Source organism: Ruditapes philippinarum, unplaced genomic scaffold (genome assembly GCF_026571515.1).
Source record: "Ruditapes philippinarum isolate M1 unplaced genomic scaffold, ASM2657151v2 ctg511_1_1_1_1, whole genome shotgun sequence".
Lineage (NCBI taxonomy): Eukaryota > Metazoa > Mollusca > Bivalvia > Venerida > Veneridae > Ruditapes > Ruditapes philippinarum.
Genome location: NW_026854149.1, coordinates 104,571 through 124,250, shown reverse-complemented (window position 1 = coordinate 124,250; position 19,680 = coordinate 104,571). Strand labels below are relative to the sequence as shown.

The 19,680-nt window shown below is 33.5% G+C and overlaps 2 protein-coding genes across 2 annotated transcripts in view; one reads left to right on the top strand and one right to left on the bottom strand.

Annotated features, from left to right (window-relative positions):
* Window positions 1-19,680, top strand: part of LOC132739126 (UV radiation resistance-associated protein-like) — a 31,968-nt gene that overhangs the window by 4,811 nt on the left and 7,477 nt on the right. The window contains exons 3-12 of the mRNA XM_060726781.1: window positions 6,469-6,503; window positions 7,271-7,334; window positions 7,534-7,643; window positions 13,221-13,298; window positions 13,824-13,909; window positions 14,106-14,211; window positions 14,656-14,782; window positions 16,673-16,848; window positions 17,737-17,797; window positions 18,379-18,544. Of these exons, the coding sequence (XP_060582764.1) occupies window positions 6,469-6,503; window positions 7,271-7,334; window positions 7,534-7,643; window positions 13,221-13,298; window positions 13,824-13,909; window positions 14,106-14,211; window positions 14,656-14,782; window positions 16,673-16,848; window positions 17,737-17,797; window positions 18,379-18,544 (1,009 nt within the window). The remainder of the gene's footprint in view (window positions 1-6,468; window positions 6,504-7,270; window positions 7,335-7,533; window positions 7,644-13,220; window positions 13,299-13,823; window positions 13,910-14,105; window positions 14,212-14,655; window positions 14,783-16,672; window positions 16,849-17,736; window positions 17,798-18,378; window positions 18,545-19,680) is intronic.
* LOC132739127 (innexin-19-like) lies at window positions 862-4,113 on the bottom strand. Its single transcript, XM_060726782.1, has 2 exons — window positions 3,310-4,113; window positions 862-2,818 (listed from the first exon to the last, which is right to left on the bottom strand). Exons 1-2 carry the CDS (start codon window positions 4,035-4,037, stop codon window positions 2,518-2,520), a joined length of 1,029 nt encoding a protein of 342 aa, XP_060582765.1. The 5' UTR covers window positions 4,038-4,113; the 3' UTR covers window positions 862-2,517.

Genomic DNA, 19,680 nt, shown 5'->3' with positions numbered 1-19,680 from the left:
TTCTGCATGCCCAATACGTTAGATTTCATGTGTTTCAGGGTTCCGTATGCCCAATACGTTAGATTTCATGTGTTTAAGGGTTCCCCATGCCCAATACGTTAGATTTCATGTGTTTCAGGGCTCTGCATGCCCAATAGGTTAGATTTCATGTGTTTCAGGGTTCCGCATGCCCAATACGTTAGATTTCATGTGTTTCAGGGTTCTGTATGCCCAATACGTTAGATTTCATGTGTTTAAGGGTTCCCCATGCCCAATACGTTAGATTTCATGTGTTTCAGGGCTCTGCATGCCCAATAGGTTAGATTTCATGTGTTTCAGGGTTCCGCATGCCCAATACGTTAGATTTCATGTGTTTCAGGGTTACGCATGCCCAATACGTTAGATTTCATGTGTTTTCAGGGTAACGCATGCCCAATACGTTAGATTTCATGTGTTTCAGGGTTATGCATGCCCAATACGTTAGATTTCATGTGTTTCAGGTTACGCATGCCCAATACGTTAAATTTCATGTGTTTCAGGGTTACGCATGCCCAATACGTTAGATTTCATGTGTTTCAGGGTTACGCATGCCCAGTAGGTTAGATTTCATGTGTTTCAGGGTTACGCATGCCCAATACGTTAGATTTCATGTGTTTCAGGTTAGCATGCCCAATACGTTAGATTTCATGTTTTTCAGGGTTCCGCATGCCCAATACGTTAGATTTCATGTGTTTCAGGGTTACGCATGCCCAATCGGTTAGATTTCATGTGTTTCAGGGTTACGCATGCCCAATACGTTAGATTTCATGTGTTTAAGGGTTCCCCATGCCAAATACATTAGATTTCATGTGTTTCAGGGTTACGCATGCCCAATACGTTAGATTTCATGTGTTTCAGGGTTCCGCATGCCCAATACGTTAGATTTCATGTGTTTCAGGGTTCCGCATGCCAAATACATTAGATTTCATGTGTTTCAGGGTTCCGCATGCCCAATACGTTAGATTTCATGTGTTTCAGGGTTCCGCATGCCCAATACGTTAGATATCATATTCGGTACAAACATGATCCTCATGGATTGTCTTTTATGAAAAAGATCACATTTGCCAAAAATGGGAATTGCAGAATGCTCTCAAGCTGTTGGAATTATTTTGCCGGCTTCTTTATATGTAAGGCCTTGTTGTAAAAGTTGCATTATATGTCTTATTTAAAATTTATCAAAAGATGTACAAGACACTCAGATGTTAGCATGTATTTTGCAAGTTTAGAGCTATATCTCTTGACAAAGTTTTAAAATTTAAAAAACAGTAAAATTTTTTTGTTCCCTTAATCTTAATGATCCTCCAAAGAGTTTTTAGCTCGACTATACAAAGTACATGTATATGGACAGCTATCCTACTCGTGCCGGCGTCCGCATCAGCGTCCAGATTTCAGATTGAAGTTTTAGTGCAGTAAAATATTTTTTACTATAATCATTTCTTAAGGTATCAACTTCAAATTTCAAATATATGTTCCTTATCATCAACCACATCTTATGTGACAAGGTTCATAACTCTAGCACCAATATTTTCAGATTTATCTACACTTGATCTTAGAATTTTCCTTAAAAAATATTTTTTACTGTAACTTTTTTATTTCTTATGGGATCAACTTCAAACTTCAAATATATGTTCCTTATCATCAACCACATCTTAGGTGACAAGGTTCAAAACTCTAGCACCAATGTTTTTAGATATATCTCCCCAAGGTTCATAACTCTTGAAGCAATCTTTTTAGATGTATCTCCTTTTGAACTTGGAAATTTCTTTAAGAAATATCATAACTGCTTTACTTTTTAAGGTATCAACTTCAAACTTCAATTAATTATGTATTTCTTATCATAACACACATGTTGTATGACAAGGTTCATAACCCTAGTGTGATTATTTCAAGAATTTTCCCCCTTGAACTTGGAATTTATCTTAACAACTATAACTTCTTGTCATAAGAAGAAATATATTTACATCATAACTTTAATAGTTTTGTCTTCCTTACTGCGTCCAGTATTTAATTAGTCAAGCTTTGCTGTCTCCTGTGACAACTTTGTTTCACATCAAAACCATGCGTAAACAGAATAAAATGTTAGAGAACAAAATATTGTGCTGTGATTTTTAAGTAAGGTTTTAAAAACATATAGAAATTATGTGGTGCATGTGTGAATTGCTCAAAAGAAGTATACCAACATATTTCTTTCATACAGGCATTTGACAAAATCATTTTTTTTTTCATAATTTAAACAAAAAAATGTGCAGGCAGCAGAGAAAAGCTTTATACAATATATAGGTGATTCATATCTATGTGAAATAAATATGTTATGGTAAATAAAAATAAAGGTGATGAAACTAACAACACTTATGTAATATATCTAATTTTTAAAATACAGGTAGGTTTTATACAACACCTAATGGACATATATGTACAATCAAATACATGTAATATAAAGGTAAAATACAGTTATGGAAAATATATGGTCAACTGTTAATTTTTTACACAGATGATACATTAATCCAACTTCCCGGTATAAGTTGAACTGGAAGGCTGTGGGGCGTTTGACTGAGTATGCATTTCAGGAAGATTGATTACTTGCCCCTCATGGTGAAGGTTACCTCTGCACGTCCTCAAACTCCACATGTTAGTGACAACCTGACTCACCAAGATGTCGGAGGAGTTGGCACCAATTAACTTTAATACCATAACACCGTCCTCTCCAATCATATTACAGAATTGATCAAGATCATTTTGTGTCACACAAAGGCTGGCTATGTTTGGATCGTCTGAAACTTCCATAGCTCTTTTTATGTACCTGTAACAGAGTTTGTAACCATTAATTTTTTGCACTAAATAAAAAAAACTGAACTGCTTAATAAACTTAAAAGACTGCAAAAAATTAGAAATAAGAATTGCAGCCGCCGTTTATTCCGGAGTGATCGTAAGAGGCAAGTAAATGGGTTCGAATTACTGGAGTCTCTTAACTCCAGCAGGTATAAAGGTGCTTTTGATAGTTTATAAGACCCACGATAGCCAAAATCATCTTTCCAGTTTTGGTGCCGTATGACCTAAATTGTGTTGGTGCTCCGTCAAACCAAAAGAATATGAAAGTCAAACCAACTATGTGTTGTCTGTCTCAAGTGAACAGATCAAGGAGCAATTCGTTATCAATCAGTTAAGTTGAAAGGTTGCCATATGAACAGGTTGCCATATGAACAGAACTGATTGAAAAAGTCTGATCTCCCTTATCCGCCCCAGACCCCCCAACCCCAAAACCCGTATAAAGAAAATAAAATCTTTACTTACCTTTTTCGGGATAATGGAATAAGGGTTGTCAATGTCCAAACAATAATACTTATACATGTAACTATAGCAACAACTACAAACCATACCCATATGAAAATGTATACAACTTCATTGAAGTAGTTTGCATTTAAGTAACATTGAACTGTGTATGCTTGAATCGAGGTCAAAACTCTGATTTTGAAGTCACAAAGTGTGTACCGAGGGAAGGCTGGGGATTCAATCCACATATCAGTTTTATTTAAGAAAAGGTTATGTCTAATAATGTCACCATATGACATCACATTTATGATTTCTGGAGAGCCTGACATCAGAAAGGAGTTCACAGCTCTCATTTGTATGATGATATTGCCTACATACAGAAGTTTTACAACAAACCAAAGAACTGAAAGTACACGCCATGGTAAAAAGTTGGATTGTTTGCACCAGTTGTAGATGTACCTGGCAATCTGTTTCACCAGGATCTCACGTTCATACATTGTCATCATTTTAAATCCACTTGTCAAATTTGTGATCTTGTCAAAACTGATGCCAGAATATCCATGTAAAGTATACATTAAAATATTAGGTAATTTAAAAACAAGTGCCTGAAAACAGAGGATTATGGGTAACCACTGGTAAAGTGCTCTGATTGGTTTGCTTTCGTGCCTTATTGGTAGTGGTATAGGTTCCTGTATAAAAGGGTAATTGTATTGTTGGTACCAGCATTCTTCACTGACATACTGGTCCATACTTTCTGTAAATCCCTGCGGTGTCCAGCAGCTTATTGGTGTTTTATAGCCATGGTTCCAGCTTATTAGACAGGCTAGCAAAAGAAGGATACCAAATGTCCAGAAGTGGTTCAATCTATCAGAGACACTTTCTAGGACAGCACCATGACCCAAAACACATCTTACGATTCCACGATATACAGTCGGCATTTTCTGATTTTGATTATTCTGTTGTAGAATATGAAAAAAAATCATTTTTGAATAGATTATATAATGTCAACATATTTTATTTGTACTGAAACTGAAAGATATATCAAAAATAAGATTCAGATGAAAAATATATAAATATATAAATTATCATGGAAAATATAGACAAGATTTAAAATGTCCTGGTATGACTTTAAGACTGATAGTGAAGTTTGATAGGGAGTCTTAAAATATAATCAGTAATGTGATTGAGATTGTGTCTTGTTTTATATAAGGATAGGCCTGTTAATAAAACAGCTAGCAGGAATGGAGTCATTATAATTACATGGATTTTCTCTCTTATCTCAAGGTGCTTTAACAATGTAAATATGAAGTTGTGTGCAGATTATTAGCTTGATATTAATATTAAAAAGTGTTCCTTATTCTTCACACCCAGGAGTCATAGTAACGTTTGGTTATTAAGGTTTTCTGACATTGATCAATCTGTATTGATTACATTGAACTGACAGTTTCAAAGCAGGACAATTTAATTTACATGTACATTAATCTAACATAACAGGATAAATTTGAAATAAACCATGTATGTGACATCAGTGATTATGATGAAAAACAAAACGACATATTTCTTGAATCCTAGATATTTTCTAACTTACTGTTAAACAGACTTACTGTTTATTTAACCATTTTAATTTGAGAACAAGCATGCCTATCAAATAAGTTAGTTATAATGCTCATAAGAAAAAATAAACATACAGCTACCAGGGTTGTCATTAAGAGGCGGCAGGAGGCCAAAATGCCTGTCTTAAATGCATTATGGACCGCCTCAAAATTAAGAAAACACTCTTTGTTATACATGATAAAGACAGAAATGACCGCCTCAAGTTCAAAACAAACCTTCTGCAAAAATGATAATGACAACCCTGAGCTACAGTTAATTGTATGTCACTGACAAGGAGCTGTGTAAAGTGTTTAAATTCTCTAAATAATATTATCATCTAACAGTATTTAATATTGTAGAATTTTGTTATCTTCAGGGTGCATGTGTTTCTATTAGGAAGTATGATTCTGTCATTTAAACATTATTAAACTTGGTTTATAAAGAACTTAATTTAAATCTAATTTTAAAATGTACCTCTGATCAAAAGAAACAATTAAAAACAGTTTTATAGCTAAGCAATAGGCAATAAAATAAAAAAAAACAGTTGTTAAAATATGTTTTAATTCTACCTACCTCAAAATATGTGTAAGATATCCTTAACTGAACTGTTGCGATATCTCCTCACAGAATTGAATGTAAATATTTAGGAAGACTTCTAAATGTGTGTATCGGCTTTATTTTCTGTATGTGATCAGCCAATAGTGTGAGAGCTCAGGCATGCTATAGAGGTCATTTCATGAAAACTAGTACATGAAGAAGAAAAATCTCCACCTTAGTGCAGTAATAGGTTAACTCTCTATTTGATTTAATATAAGTTAACACATTAATGCACTAAGGTGATGAAATTGATTTCTGTGGTAACTACATGCAGTGTCAAAAATGACTTCCAAATATTTCTATATGTCTTTAATAAAAGTTTATGATTACCATAGTGTAACGGGTTCTGCTAATTCTAAACAATTTTTTGTTGTAACAAGATGTCAATGGGGTAAATGGATCAGTTAAATGTTATTTTCTGAATCTTTATAACCCCAATATAAAAATCAATGCAAAATAATGGTCTGTTAAAAAGAAATACAAAAATGTATACATGTATTTCATTTGATATGTACATGTATGTTTTATGCCTTCCAATTTTTTATTAAAGAAAAATCCCTTGTTGTAGTTAATCATTTTATGCCTCCAACCTTACAGCCGGTAACAATATACCAATAACAATATACCAAAAAACATTTGGGGCGTATAATAAACAGGATTAAAGAAAATTTAGCTTTTTTAAAATAACATTCTACAAATTTCAGTGGGTTGATGTATAGTAGCTGGGAATTCGTTTACATTTACTCCAACTGTGTTAAAATACATTGTAATCAAATAACATCTGGTTTATGTAGGAAGTGTGTAATAATTTTATGTAAATGAATGGACCTGGTAAATCTGTAATGTTTAAAGAACTTCCCTGCTCTAAACCAATGTAGCATCAATTTACTTAACTATTTATATGAGTAATCGGTTACAACAATTAAGAAGTCAATGGGAACTCAGAGCAGATGACACTTTTAATTTTAACTTGATTTTTTTTTATTCCAGAGTTTTACAGAAGTGAAGTGATCACTGGATCCCTGGTATGTATAACACTGTCATTTCATTGATATTTTACGTTTCTACAGAAATTATTTTAAATTTGTATATTTCAATTAGTTTAGTAAAAGTCTTGACCCTTGACATAATGCTCCCGGTTTTACAACTAGTGCTTGAGTTTTTTAGTGTTGCATCAACTTCTGTTAAAGGGACTCCACTGAGGTTTTTTGACATGACAGGACTGGAAATAATTTTTTGAGATTATTACTCCATTTGGTGTAGATCTATACTAATAACTTATGTGCAAAATTTCAGATCATTAGCTTGCTCCGTTTTTCCAGAATATTTATTATAATAGTGAAAAATGACCCAAAATTGAAAAGCGTTTAAACGCTTTTCTCTCAAATTGGACTGAGAATAGCACAAACATATGATTTTCAATGTTTTTCTTGTGTATTTCCTAGTTATATCTTATTTATATTTCTGTTTAAAGTGTTCATGTTTATGTGAAATTTAAAATGTTATGTTTTAGGCTTATAAACCTCAGTGGAGTTCCTTTAAGATTATGATTTTTTGTAAAACAGAAAAATTAAGGGATGTCAAACGGACATGCAACTTTGATATTGGGAAAGTTCTAAAATTGTTTACAAGCATGTTTAAGGTATTTCTGAAATAAGTTTTGGGCTTTAATGTAATGTTGTAATACACTATATATGAATGATGTACTATACCTGCAAATTAAATACATGTATTGGATTTTTTACTCATGTCTTTAAGAATACACTTAAATAATTATCTTGTTATGTTTCAGAATCCGTCCTGGCAAAGTTTTGATATCAGCAGATTTCAAGAGATTATTGATATACAAGCAAAATGTATCCTTACACTGTTCCTGACAGTTATCATACTTTATATTGAACATAGGAAATATTCAGACATATTAATATCTCAGAACAAATATTTTCACCTTTATAAATTTTCATAACCCTAACCCTGGTGATGTGTTGTTTCAACATATTTATGCTAAGTTTAATTAATATTTTAGTCACTATATTTCTTGACAATTTTGTTCAGATTTTTATTTGCGTGTATGGGTAAAGGATGGTAGTTCATCAGAGACTGTCCCATATGTTCTTGTTGACTGGCATATCAACTTATCTGGCCTCATGTTCTTCTCAGACAAGGTAATGTCACCAAATTTATAACCTTTATTCTATGACCTGATGCAACTGCTGTCATAGAGAAGTGTTGTTGAGTTCGAAAGACTTGCCCATTCACTACTGTGAGGCTGATGAGTTTGAAAGACTTGCCCATTTACTACTGTGAGGTTGTTGAGTTTGAAAGACTTGCCCATTTACTACTGTGAGGTTGATGAGTTTGAAAGACTTGCCCATTTACTACTGTGAGGCTGATGAGTTTGAAAGAGACTTGCCCATTTACTACTGTGAGGCTGATGAGTTTGAAAGACTTGCCCATTTACTACTGTGAGGTTGTTGAGTTTGAAAAGACTTGCCCATTTACTACTGTGAGGTTGTTGAGTTTGAAAGACTTGCCCCATTTACTACTGTGAGGCTGATGAGTTTGAAAGACTTGCCCATTTACTACTGTGAGGTTGTTGAGTTTGAAAGACTTGCCCATTTACTACTGTGAGGCTGATGAGTTTGAAAGACTTGCCCATTTACTACTGTGAGGTTGTTTGAGTTTGAAAGACTTGCCCATTTACTAACTGTGAGGCTGATGAGTTCGAAAGACTTGCCCATTTTACTACTGTGAGGTTGTTGAGTTTGAAAGACTTGCCCATTTACTACTGTGAGGTTGATGAGTTTGAAAGACTTGCCCATTTACTACTGTGAGGTTGTTGAGTTTGAAAAAGACTTGCCCATTTACTACTGTGAGGCTGATGAGTTTGAAAGACTTGCCCATTTACTACTGTGAGGTTGTTGAGTTTGAAAGACTTGCCCATTTACTACTGTGAGGCTGTTGAGTTTGAAAGACTTGCCCATTTACTACTGTGAGGTTGTTGAGTTTGAAAAAGACTTGCCCATTTACTACTGTGAGGCTGATGAGTTTGAAAGACTTGCCCATTTACTTACTGTGAGGTTGTTGAGTTTGAAAGACTTGCCCATTTACTACTGTGAGGTTGTTGAGTTTGAAAGACTTGCCCATTTACTACTGTGGTTGTGAGGCTGATGAGTTTGAAAGACTTTCCCATTTACTACTGTGAGGTTGTTGAGTTTGAAAGACTTGCCCATTTACTACTGTGAGGTTGTTGGGATTTGAAAAGACTTGCCCATTACTACTGTGAGGCTGACTATGAGTTTGAAAGACTTCCCATTTACTACTGTGAGGTTGTTGAGTTTGAAAGACTTGCCATTTTACTACTGTGAGGTTGTTGAGTTTGAAAGACTTGCCCATTTACTACTGTGAGGTTGTTGAGTTTGAAAGACTTTGCCCATTTACTACTGTTGAGGCTGATGAGTTTGAAAGGACTTTGCCCATTTACTACTGTGAGGTTGTTGAGTTTGAAAGACTTGCCCATTCACTACTGTAAGCTGATGTCATACGATAGGTCACAGATAATAGAACTTGGGTGATAATTCAATAATTCTACATAGATGTTAGGTCAACATAGGTGTTAATTCTTCATCAGTGATAATTCTATAATTCTACATAGACGTTAGTACAACATGGGTGATAGTTCTACACCAGTGATAATTCTATAATTCTACATAGATGTTAGGTCAACATGGGTGTTAATTCTTCATCGGTGATAATTCTATAATTCTACATAGACGTTAGTACAACATGGGTGATAGTTCTACGTCAGTGATAATTCTATAATTCTACATACATATTGTATATGTTAGTAGAACATGGGTGATAGTTCTACATCAGTGATAATTCTATAATTCTACATAGGTGTAACTTCAACATAGGTGTTTGTTCAAGATAGGTGTTTGGTCAACATAGGTGATAGTTTAACATAGGTGAAAGTTCAACATTGGTGATAGTTCAACATAGGTGATAGTTTAACATAGGTGATAGTTTAACAGAGGTGATAGTTCAACATAAGTGATAAGTATACAAAAGTCATAGTTCAACATAGGTGATAGTTCAACCTAGGTAAGATAGTTTCAACTTGGTTATAGTTCAGCATAGGTGATAGGTGTACAAAAGTGATAGTTCAACATAGGTGATAGTTCAACATGGGTGATAGGTCAACATAGGTGGTAGTTCAACATAGGTCGCTTCTTTGATCTCTTTTATTTAATTCTAGGTTAATATTAATTTTCTGCTTTTTATAAATTTCAAAGAATAACATAACTTTTGTTTTTGATGATGGGTTTATAATATATGAACATTGAATACTGATTGAACATTAGTAATGGTAAAAAAATTACATCTCTAACAGTTGGTAAACAAAATTTGAATTGATCGCACATTGCTACTGGAGCAGTTTGTGAAATATCACCTAAGTATAGTAAAATAACATATATGAACATGTGAGAGTTCCTTGAGAACAATGTCATTATTTTAGTACATGAAATGCTACAGATTGTAGGCCAAATTTATTATTGTCGTCTGCTAGCACAAGCCATTTTGGTCTAATAATTTGTGTCATTATAAGGTGTCTTAATGGGGTTATTATAAGTGTTATTGTTGATGTTATTATTAGTATTCTTGGTGTTATTATTAGTGTTATTGTTGGTGCAGTTATTAGTGTTATTATTAGCATTATTGTTGGTGCAGTTATTAGTGTTATTGTTGGTGTTATTATTAGTGTTATTGTTGGTGCAGTTATGAGTGTTATTGTTGGTGTTATTATTAGTGTTATTGTTGGTGTTATTATTAGTGTTATTGTTGGTGCAGTTATTAGTGTTATTGCTGGTGTTATTATTAGTGTTATTGTTGGTGCAGTTATTATACCCCCAAAAACGAAGTTTGGGGGGGTATATAGGAGTCACCCGGTGGTCGGTCGGTCGGTCGGTCCAGACGTCCGTTGCATTTTCCTTGTCCGGAGCATAACTTGAAACTTATGGTTGGAATTCAATATAACTACATACAATGGTCAAGCACATTGAGAGGAAGTGCAGTGCACAAGAACCATAACTCTATCTTGACTAATTACAGAGTTATTGCCCTTTGTTACTTTTCCTTGTCCGGGGCATAACTTGAAAACTACTGGTTGGAATTCAAAAACAACTTCATACAATTGTCAAACACAATAAGGGGAAGTGCAGTGCACAAGAACCATAACTCTATCTAAAGTAATTACAGAGTTATTGCCCTTTGTTGCTTTTCCATTGCTTTTTTTTTTGTCAGTTGCATTTTCTTTGTCCGGAGCATAACTTGAAGACTAATGATTGGAATTCAATATAACTACATAACAATGGTCAAGCACATTGAGAGGAAGTGCAGTGCGTAAGAAACATAACTCTATCTTGACTAATTACAGAGTTATTGCCCCTTTGTTACTTTTTCCTTGTCCGTGGCATAACTTGAAAACTACTGGTTGGAATTCCAAAACAACTTCATACAATTGTCAAACACAATAAGGGGAAGTGCAGTGCACAAGAAACCATAACTCTATCTAAAGTAATTACAGAGTTATTTGCCCTTTGTTGCTTTTCCATTGCCTTCTTTTTTTTTCCGGAGCATAATTTGAAGACTAATGGTTGGAATTCAATATAACAACATACAATGGTCAAGCACATTGAGAGGAAGTGCAGTGCATAAGAACCATAACTCTATCTAAAGTAATTACAGAGTTATTGCCCTTTATTACTTTTCCATTGCTTTCTTTTGTCCGGACCATAACTTGAAGACTAATTATTGGAATTCATTATAAACTTCATACAATGGTCCAGCACATTGAGAGGAAGTGCAGTGCACAAGAACCATAACTCCATTTTTGACTTATTACAGAGTTACTGCCCTTTGTTTCTTTTTCTTGTCCAGAGCATGACTTTAAAACTACTGGTTGGAATTCAAAACAACTTCATACAATGGTCAAGCACAATAAGGGGAAGTGCAGTGCACAAGAACCATAACTCCATCTTGACTAATTACAGAGTTATTGCCCTTTGTTACTTTTCCATTGCTTTCTTTTGTCCGGACCATAACTTGAAGACTTATTGTTGGAATTCAATTATAACTTCATACAATGGTCAAGCACATTGAGAGGAAGTGCAGTGCATAAGAACCATAACTCCATCTTGACTAATTACAGAGTTACTGCCCTTTGTTACTTTTCCTTGTCCAGAGCATGACTTGAAAACTACTGGTTGGAATTCAAAACAACTTCATACAATGGTCAAGCACAATAAGGGGAAGTGCAGTGCACAAGAACCATAACTCCATCTTGACTAATTACAGAGTTATTGCCCTTTGTTACTTTTCCTTGTCCAGAGCATAACTTGAAAACTACTGTTTGGAATTCAGTACAACTTCATACAGTTGTCAAGGACATTCAAAAGGAAGTGCAGTGCACAAGAGCCATAACTCCATTTTGACAAAAATACAGAAGTTACTGCCCTTTGATACTTTTCCTTGTCCGGAGCATAACTTAAAAACGTACTGGTTGGAATTCAAAACAACTTCATACAATGGTCAAGCACAATAAGAGGAAGTGCCGTGCACAAGAACTATAACTCTATCTTCAGTATTTATAGAGTTATTGCCCTTTGTTCTTTTTCTTTGTCTTTCTGGACTTATTACAGAAGTAATTCAATTAAACCTTCATCAATGGCCAACCACATTGAAAGGAAATGCAACATACATGAACCACAATTATCTTTAATTGCCCACAACCATAACTCTATGTTTCAATTCTTTTACAAGGTATTCTGTTACTAGTAACATCCTCATTTCCGAAGCAGACTTGTGGGGGTATTAATCACATTTAGTGATAGTTCTAGTTAGTGTTATTATTGGTGTTATTGTTGGTGCAGTTATTAGTGTTATTGTTGTTGTTATTATTAGTGTTATTGTTGGTGCAGTTATTAGTGTTCTTGTTGGTGCAGTTATTAGTGTTATTGTTGGTGCAGTTATTAGTGTTATTGTTGGTGTTTTTATTAGTGTAATTGTTGGTGCAGTTATTAGTGTTCTTGTTGGTGCAGTTATTAGTGTTATTGTTGGTGCAGTTATTAGTGTTATTGTTGGTGTTTTTATTAGTGTTATTGTTGGTGCAGTTATGAGTTTTATTGTTGGTGTTATTGTTGGTGTTATTATTAGTGTTATTGTTGGTGTTATTATTAGTGTTATTGTTGGTGCAGTTATTAGTGTTATTGTTGGTGTTATTATTAGTGTTATTGTTGGTGTTATTATTAGTGTTATTGTTGGTGCAGTTATTAGTGTTATTGTTGGTGTTATTATTAGTGTTATTGTTGGTGCAGTTATTAGTGTTATTGTTGGTGTTATTATTAGTGTTATTGTTGGTGTTATTATTAGTGTTATTGTTGGTGCAGTTATTAGTGTTATTGTTGGTGCAGTTATTAGTGTTATTGTTGGTGTTATTATTAGTGTTATTGTTGGTGCAGTTATTAGTGTTATTGTTGGTGCAGTTATAAGTGTTATTGTTGGTGTTATTATTAGTGTTCTTGTTGGTGTTATTATTAGTGTTATTGTAGGTGTTATTGTTAGTGTTATTGTTGGTGCAGTTATTAGTGTTATTGTTGGTGTTATTGTTGGTGCAGTTATTAGTGTTATTGTTGGTGTTATTATTAGTGTTATTTTTGAGGTTGTTATTGATATAATTGCAGTTACAGCAAGACAAGTATAAAAATATTCCAAACATGGTGATGGTAGGAATGTTTGACAAGTTCTTTGTTGCTCCAGAGGTAAACATTTCCAAATATATAATAACCCTTTTATCTCCATAAAGTATATATTTCAGTGACATAACTGGTGCACATTTTGAACAGGTTTTAATGATAGATATATGTGTCCATTGTCCAATATGAAATAAATTTCACTGTGTGACTCGATTCTGCCGGAACATTGGTAGTTTACAACAATAATAAATGTCATCTGTAACAGATTTTATCAAAAATCTAACATATGTTGTCTCCATTTAATGCTTCCTCTTATGGAGAATATGTTTTAAAATTTGATATAAATCATTATAATTATCAAACATTAAAATGTTGTAAACATTAAAATGGATAGCATTTAAATAAAAGGAAGTATATACCTGTATCTAGAAATCTAGAGTTAGTCCTTGCCTATATGACATGTATGCTCTTACCTGCCAGCTTCTTATTTTGGAAAAATGTATTTTCTTACAAAATTGTATGGTGCTTTTTGCTTTAATGTTTAATAAATTTCTTTGGATTAGATAATGTTATTTTATGATCAACTTTCAGTCAAGTTTACCTCCAGAACTAGACACCTGGCTTGTAGATCCATCAACTCCAGTAAGATGCTCATATAACATCAATTCATTATCCAGGTAAACTTACTATGTTTTATATACTCTAGAAATATCAGTCAGTATTTTCTCATTAAACAGATCATAGTACCTGTAGACAAGTTGTTTGTTGAAATTTGACTTTGACCATTTTGTGATCTTGACATTCAAAAATATGTTTAAAACTTTCGCGTGAGTTATGAGAAACTATTATATTATACTTAGATATCTATTTCAGAATTCACACAGTTTTGCGTGCCATCAGTCAGATGCAGGTGTCCGTTAAACGTGTTCATAATTCCATAGAGGACAAACTACTCTCATCACAGGAAAAATCCAAAAAGGTAGGATGATAGTTCATAGATTATAGTTGATTTTAATTTTTATGATATTTACAAAATTTTACTGTGTTTTTTGAGGAATTATGGTCTTTGTATTTGTGTTCTAATATCATATGCACTTTCTGGCCTAAATCACCAATTAATAAAGTTGCTATCTTAACTTGCTGCTCATACGTATGTATACAACAATTTCCATGCTATTATAACCATTACTAAGAGAATGGGAAAGTTTGATGAATCTACCAAGATTCTTATTTTTTGTGAAATGGTGTACAAAAGGTGGGGGCATTAGTCTGTCTCCATCAGCTTAGATCAAGTTGGAATGTTGACAAATCTAAATGGGTTTTTTTTTAAATTTGACTAGGGGAAAAAGTATTAATAATAATGTATACTTGTAGAAGATTTTCATCTGTTTTGTAGGTATTTATATTTATTTTACTTGTTTAGTTAGCTGCCAGAGAAGACCTTGACCTGAAAGTAGGTCATTTGAAGAATGAGTTAGCATGGCAAATGAATAAACTCCAGCACCAGAAAGATATCCTAGACAACTGTATTAAAGCTAAGGAGGAAAGAAGTATGTATGTCATATATGTACATTGTCGTGATCACATCTATATTGAGCCATATTTCTATAATAGAAGTACAGATGATTCAAATATACATTATGGTTATCACTTCTATATTGAGCCATATTTCTATAATTGAAGTACAGATGATTCAAACACAATGTTAGGATCTATTTTATAAATAATTTTTCAGTCTCGTTTGTAATCTGTTGATATACACTTGCCAAGAGTACAACTGTGAGTTAAATAAAGGAATTTGTATAACCAACAGAGGTTATTGTGAGAATATTATGATAGTTGAGATGATGTTCAAATATAGTAGTGAGTTAGTGGCTGTGATATTAAAAGGACTTGCATGAAATACTCAGGACATCAAATCAAGGCCAGGCAATTAAAAAGACATGAAAATATCTCCTGATTAAAGTTGTCAAAATAGCCAATAAACTTTGAATTATTAATGGAAATTTTACTTGAAATTTTATAAATGGGCCACATAAAGACTTTGACATATTGAAAAAATGCAACACTGAAAAATTTAACTCCTATCTAGGTATTTTATAAGAATAGATATATAAGTTGTAGGGGGAGAATTTGAGGACTCCTTTTCACTCCGACACAGTGAGAAAATTATCTTATCAATGTTTGACACATTTAAGTTATACCATAGTCTTGAATGAGCTGATGGTTTTGCAATAAGTTATTAGAAAACATACAGGGGAGAATAAACTGACATCACTGTGATAAATTCCAGCATTCCTATCCCAGAAAATAACCTGTGAGTTTGGATAATAGATTAGTAGGGCTATCCTTCTTACCTGTGCAATTAATACTGAATAGTTTTGCATATTTATTCATTGAAACTTCATTCATCATAAGGTCATATTTGTAAAACTAATCCAGGATTCTGGAATAAAGTTTGTCTGAATTATAGCCCTTCGTGATCTTAGAAAATTTCTGGTAAAAGTTTTATATACACGATCAGTCTCCACAAGTACTGATGGTATTTTCTTGCATATCAGACTGGCGTTTCTGTTAATTTTACCCATGCCGGAAATTTCATCTGGCATGGGGGGTTCCAGATGAGTCGCGTGCTGTACAATGGCACGATAAAGATGACGTCATTTTAACGTTATGAATGATTTTGTAATTCATACGCTGTTGAATGAAAGTAGTTACGGTTATAATGATATAAATTTTCATTGAAAATAAAGATAAAGAATTTAAAATATAATGGAATATGGTAGAATATGCAAGAAAAAATATCTGACATATGTTTGTGGTTCGGATTAGAATATCCGTCCCTCGGTCATCCGCCCATGGGCGGTAACTCGGCAAGCCTCATTACCGCCCAGTGGGCGGATCACCTCGGGACGGATATTCCGATCCGAACTGCAAAATATGACAGATATTATTATGCTAAAGATTTTATTATTATCATATTATCAAGTGCTGGTGATATTGAAGCATGGCAAGCATAATTTGTTTTTATTTATCCCAAATCATAATTGTTAAACTCTTCTATCTCTGTGTACTCTATCTGTTCACAAACTTATTTGTGCTAAAAGGTTTCAGTTTAAGAATCAACTGATGTAGATTTTTTTTGTGTCTAACACAAATGTTGATGACTCACGGCAAGCTTCTTTAATACTTCTTGAAATAATAAAAAAACATTGTAATATGATTCATTTAGACACAATCATGGCATTGAAATTATATTTTTTCAGAGCTTGGTCTCAGGTGTTAGGATTTTCATTGATCTATGTACATTCTGTTCCTGTCAACAGATTGGAATATCTGAGATCTTAGCTTAAGTGTAACAAATTTCATAAAAATAACATTAGGCCCTGGTCTATTTACACCATGGTATTTTCAGTTATGATAGCTGTCATGTGTTTCAGGTAACATTCTCAAGAAGGAGTTTTATGATCTGGAGAAGGATCGTGGCGGCCACGAGGAGAAGAAGAAGACCTACTATCAGATCAGAGAACGCTACATCAAAGAGAATTACCAGCTTTTAATACGCAGAAAACAACTTATTACTGAATTAACAACTTACATATATCCTATCACAGAGGTAAATAAGTCAATGTTTCACTATGAATATCTGTTTGCATCATAACATAGTTTTTGAATTTTAATTTTTTTTGTCTGTCATATGTAAATGCTGAAGCCTGCTTAAATCACATACTTTCCACATTAGGTTTTAATCCCAGCAATAATGTTGAATTTCTTCACTTGATGAAACTATATCCAGTTTACAACAGGTCATTGATTCTTCTGGCTGTTACATTATTCATTATGATCTTACATATAAACTGTTGGAATGTTAATGATGATGATGACACACACATATGAGCCACGTTACGAGAAAACCAACATAATGGGTTTGCGACCAGCATTGATCCAGACCAGCCTGCGCATCCCCGCAGTCTGATCAGGATCCATGCTGTTCGCTATCAGTTTCTCTACTTGTAAAAGGGTTGGTAAGCAAACAGCATGGATCCTGATCAGACTGCGAGGATGCGCAGGCTGGTCTGGATCCATGCTGGTTGCAAACCCATTATGTTGGTTTTGTCATGACGCGGCTCATATCTACATCATACTGTCTGACAATTGTACCCATGTTTGAAGTCTGATCAGGCTCATTACTGTAGAATTTTTATTTGTCGAGCTGAGAGACACTCGATAATGAATAGTGATTAGTGGCATTAACGAAAATAATCGATGACAGGGGTGTAACATTTAAAAGTATTGACCGAGTAACAGTTCATTTTATCATTGCACATGCACAGGATTTCAGCGGTTCAATTTAATAGTTGTAAATAAAGATTTATAGAAGGCATTAGGTAATAATATGATATGTTAACTAGTGGATTTTCATGTTTATAGCATAAACTTTCTTTAATTTGTTCAGCAAACTTCTGTAGTACTATTTAACTATTTTGTTATATTTTTCATTTAGATTAAAGAAGGAAGGTTGTGTATATGTAATGTATACTTACCTAACTCAGAACAGTTTCAAGGTAAGATATTTATTTTTAATGTCAACTTTTTGAAGGTAACTTTGAAGGTTTAGTTTTGTATATGGACATTAAGTTCAGTTACTAACAATATTGAAACTTCATATGTGGATACACTTAGAATTTGGAAGACTTGTTCACTATTAAAATTGGAATGCAATTCTTAAGTAGATAAACTGAGGGTCATTCTTGCTTGCCTCATTATTTCCCATTTATATGTAATTTTCTTAAAACCATCACATATATCCACTGTAAGTTAAAAGTTCTTGTAAATATTTTTTTTTACAAAAATTATCTGAAAAGTAAAATAGATTGGAAGCAATTAGATATAAGTAATTTTAAATATTTTATTTACAATTATGAGATAATTGACAGTTTCTAAAATAAGCTTGTTAACAATAACTACTTTTAGTATAATTGTTGCAATTTTGATAAAAGACACTAAAAGATGTTAAAAAACTGTTACAGATGGTCTGATAAATTGATATTGGCAGTGTTAAGTGTTGGTAAGTTATTATAAACAATATTTAATCTGCCAACATTCATTTAGTCTGTGTCCAAGTATACATTTGATGTCATTTTAGGTCACGATGACACAAAGACTGCTGTTGCCCTTGGTTACACATGTCACCTAGTGGAGATGATGTCACAGATATTAGATTTTCCTCTACGTTATCCAATGCATCATAACTCTTCTAGGTCCACCATAACTGACCATATACATTCCAAATTACATGACAAAGACAAAATGTAAGTATGTCTTGCCTTGTATAAGGATGAAATTATGAGGAAAGAATTTTTTAACTTTTGAATAATTCTCTCTTGGTCCCAACCTATAAAAGTTCTTGGTAAAGTTTAGTTTTGCATCTGATTCATTCAGTCTGACTTTTAAAATGAAATCTTTAACAATCTTCTTCTTGGAACAGCTTAGATATTTAGCATGTAGCATCACCTTGTGGTCTTCTACAAAAGTTGTATATATCATGCCCCTAAGATCAAAATTGGCCCTACCCTAGAAGTCACTTAGTTTACCTTGGTTTATATTGGAAAAAAAACATGAAAGCCTTATTTGGTAAAAATTCAATGCCCAGAGCTTAGATATTTGGCATAGCATTTCCAAGTGAACCTCTTTAAAAGTTATATACCGGTAAATCATGTCCCTAGGGTCATAATCAGTCCCTATGTAAATTTTTTTTTTAAATTTTTGTCAGAGATAACAATGCCCAGATATTAAGCATGACTTTCTGCACCTTATAGTCCTCTAAAGAGTTATAATAATCATGTCCTTTGGGTTAAAATTGGCCCCGCCCCAGATTTGTATTCTTTCTTTCTTATATACAATGCCAAGAGCTTAGACATTTGTCATGTAACTTTGCCTAGTGGATCTCTACATAAGGTATAAAGATCATGCCCCTAGGGTCAAAAACGACCCTGCCCTGGTGTCATTTAGTTTGCATAGACTTGAATAGTAAAAATGTCTTAAACATCTTCTTTGCAGAGCTTCAATACTTGGCATGATCAATTACCTTTTGGCTTCTGCAAAAGTTTTGTAAGGTAAAAAATTGGCCTACCCTGGGGGTAACTTAATTTACCAAGACTTGAATAGTAAACATTGTTCAAATCCTCTTCTCTGAAAGTGCTATGTCATTACTTTTAAAACTAATACACCTGGGTTCAAATCTGGCCCCATCTGGGTCATTTAGTTTATATAGATTTGTATTGGAACATACATTTAAATCTGCTTTTGTAAAACAATGCTTAGATATGTTATATGTAGCAATGTGTCTGGATGACTTCTACAAAATATATATAATAAATGCCCTCAAGATAAAAAAAAGGTTATGTCAAAAGGGTAACTTAGTTTACATAAATTGCCTTTTTAAACT

Excerpts from the sequence above, each read along its gene's own strand:
- LOC132739127 (XM_060726782.1), bottom strand. The coding sequence starts at position 4,037 with ATGGACCAGTATGTCAGTGAAGAATGCTGGTACCAACAATACAATTAC. Across the intron at positions 2,819-3,309 it reads ATTCCATTATCCCGAAAAAG|GTACATAAAAAGAGCTATGG; the intron begins GTAAGTAAAGAT and ends ACTCTGTTACAG.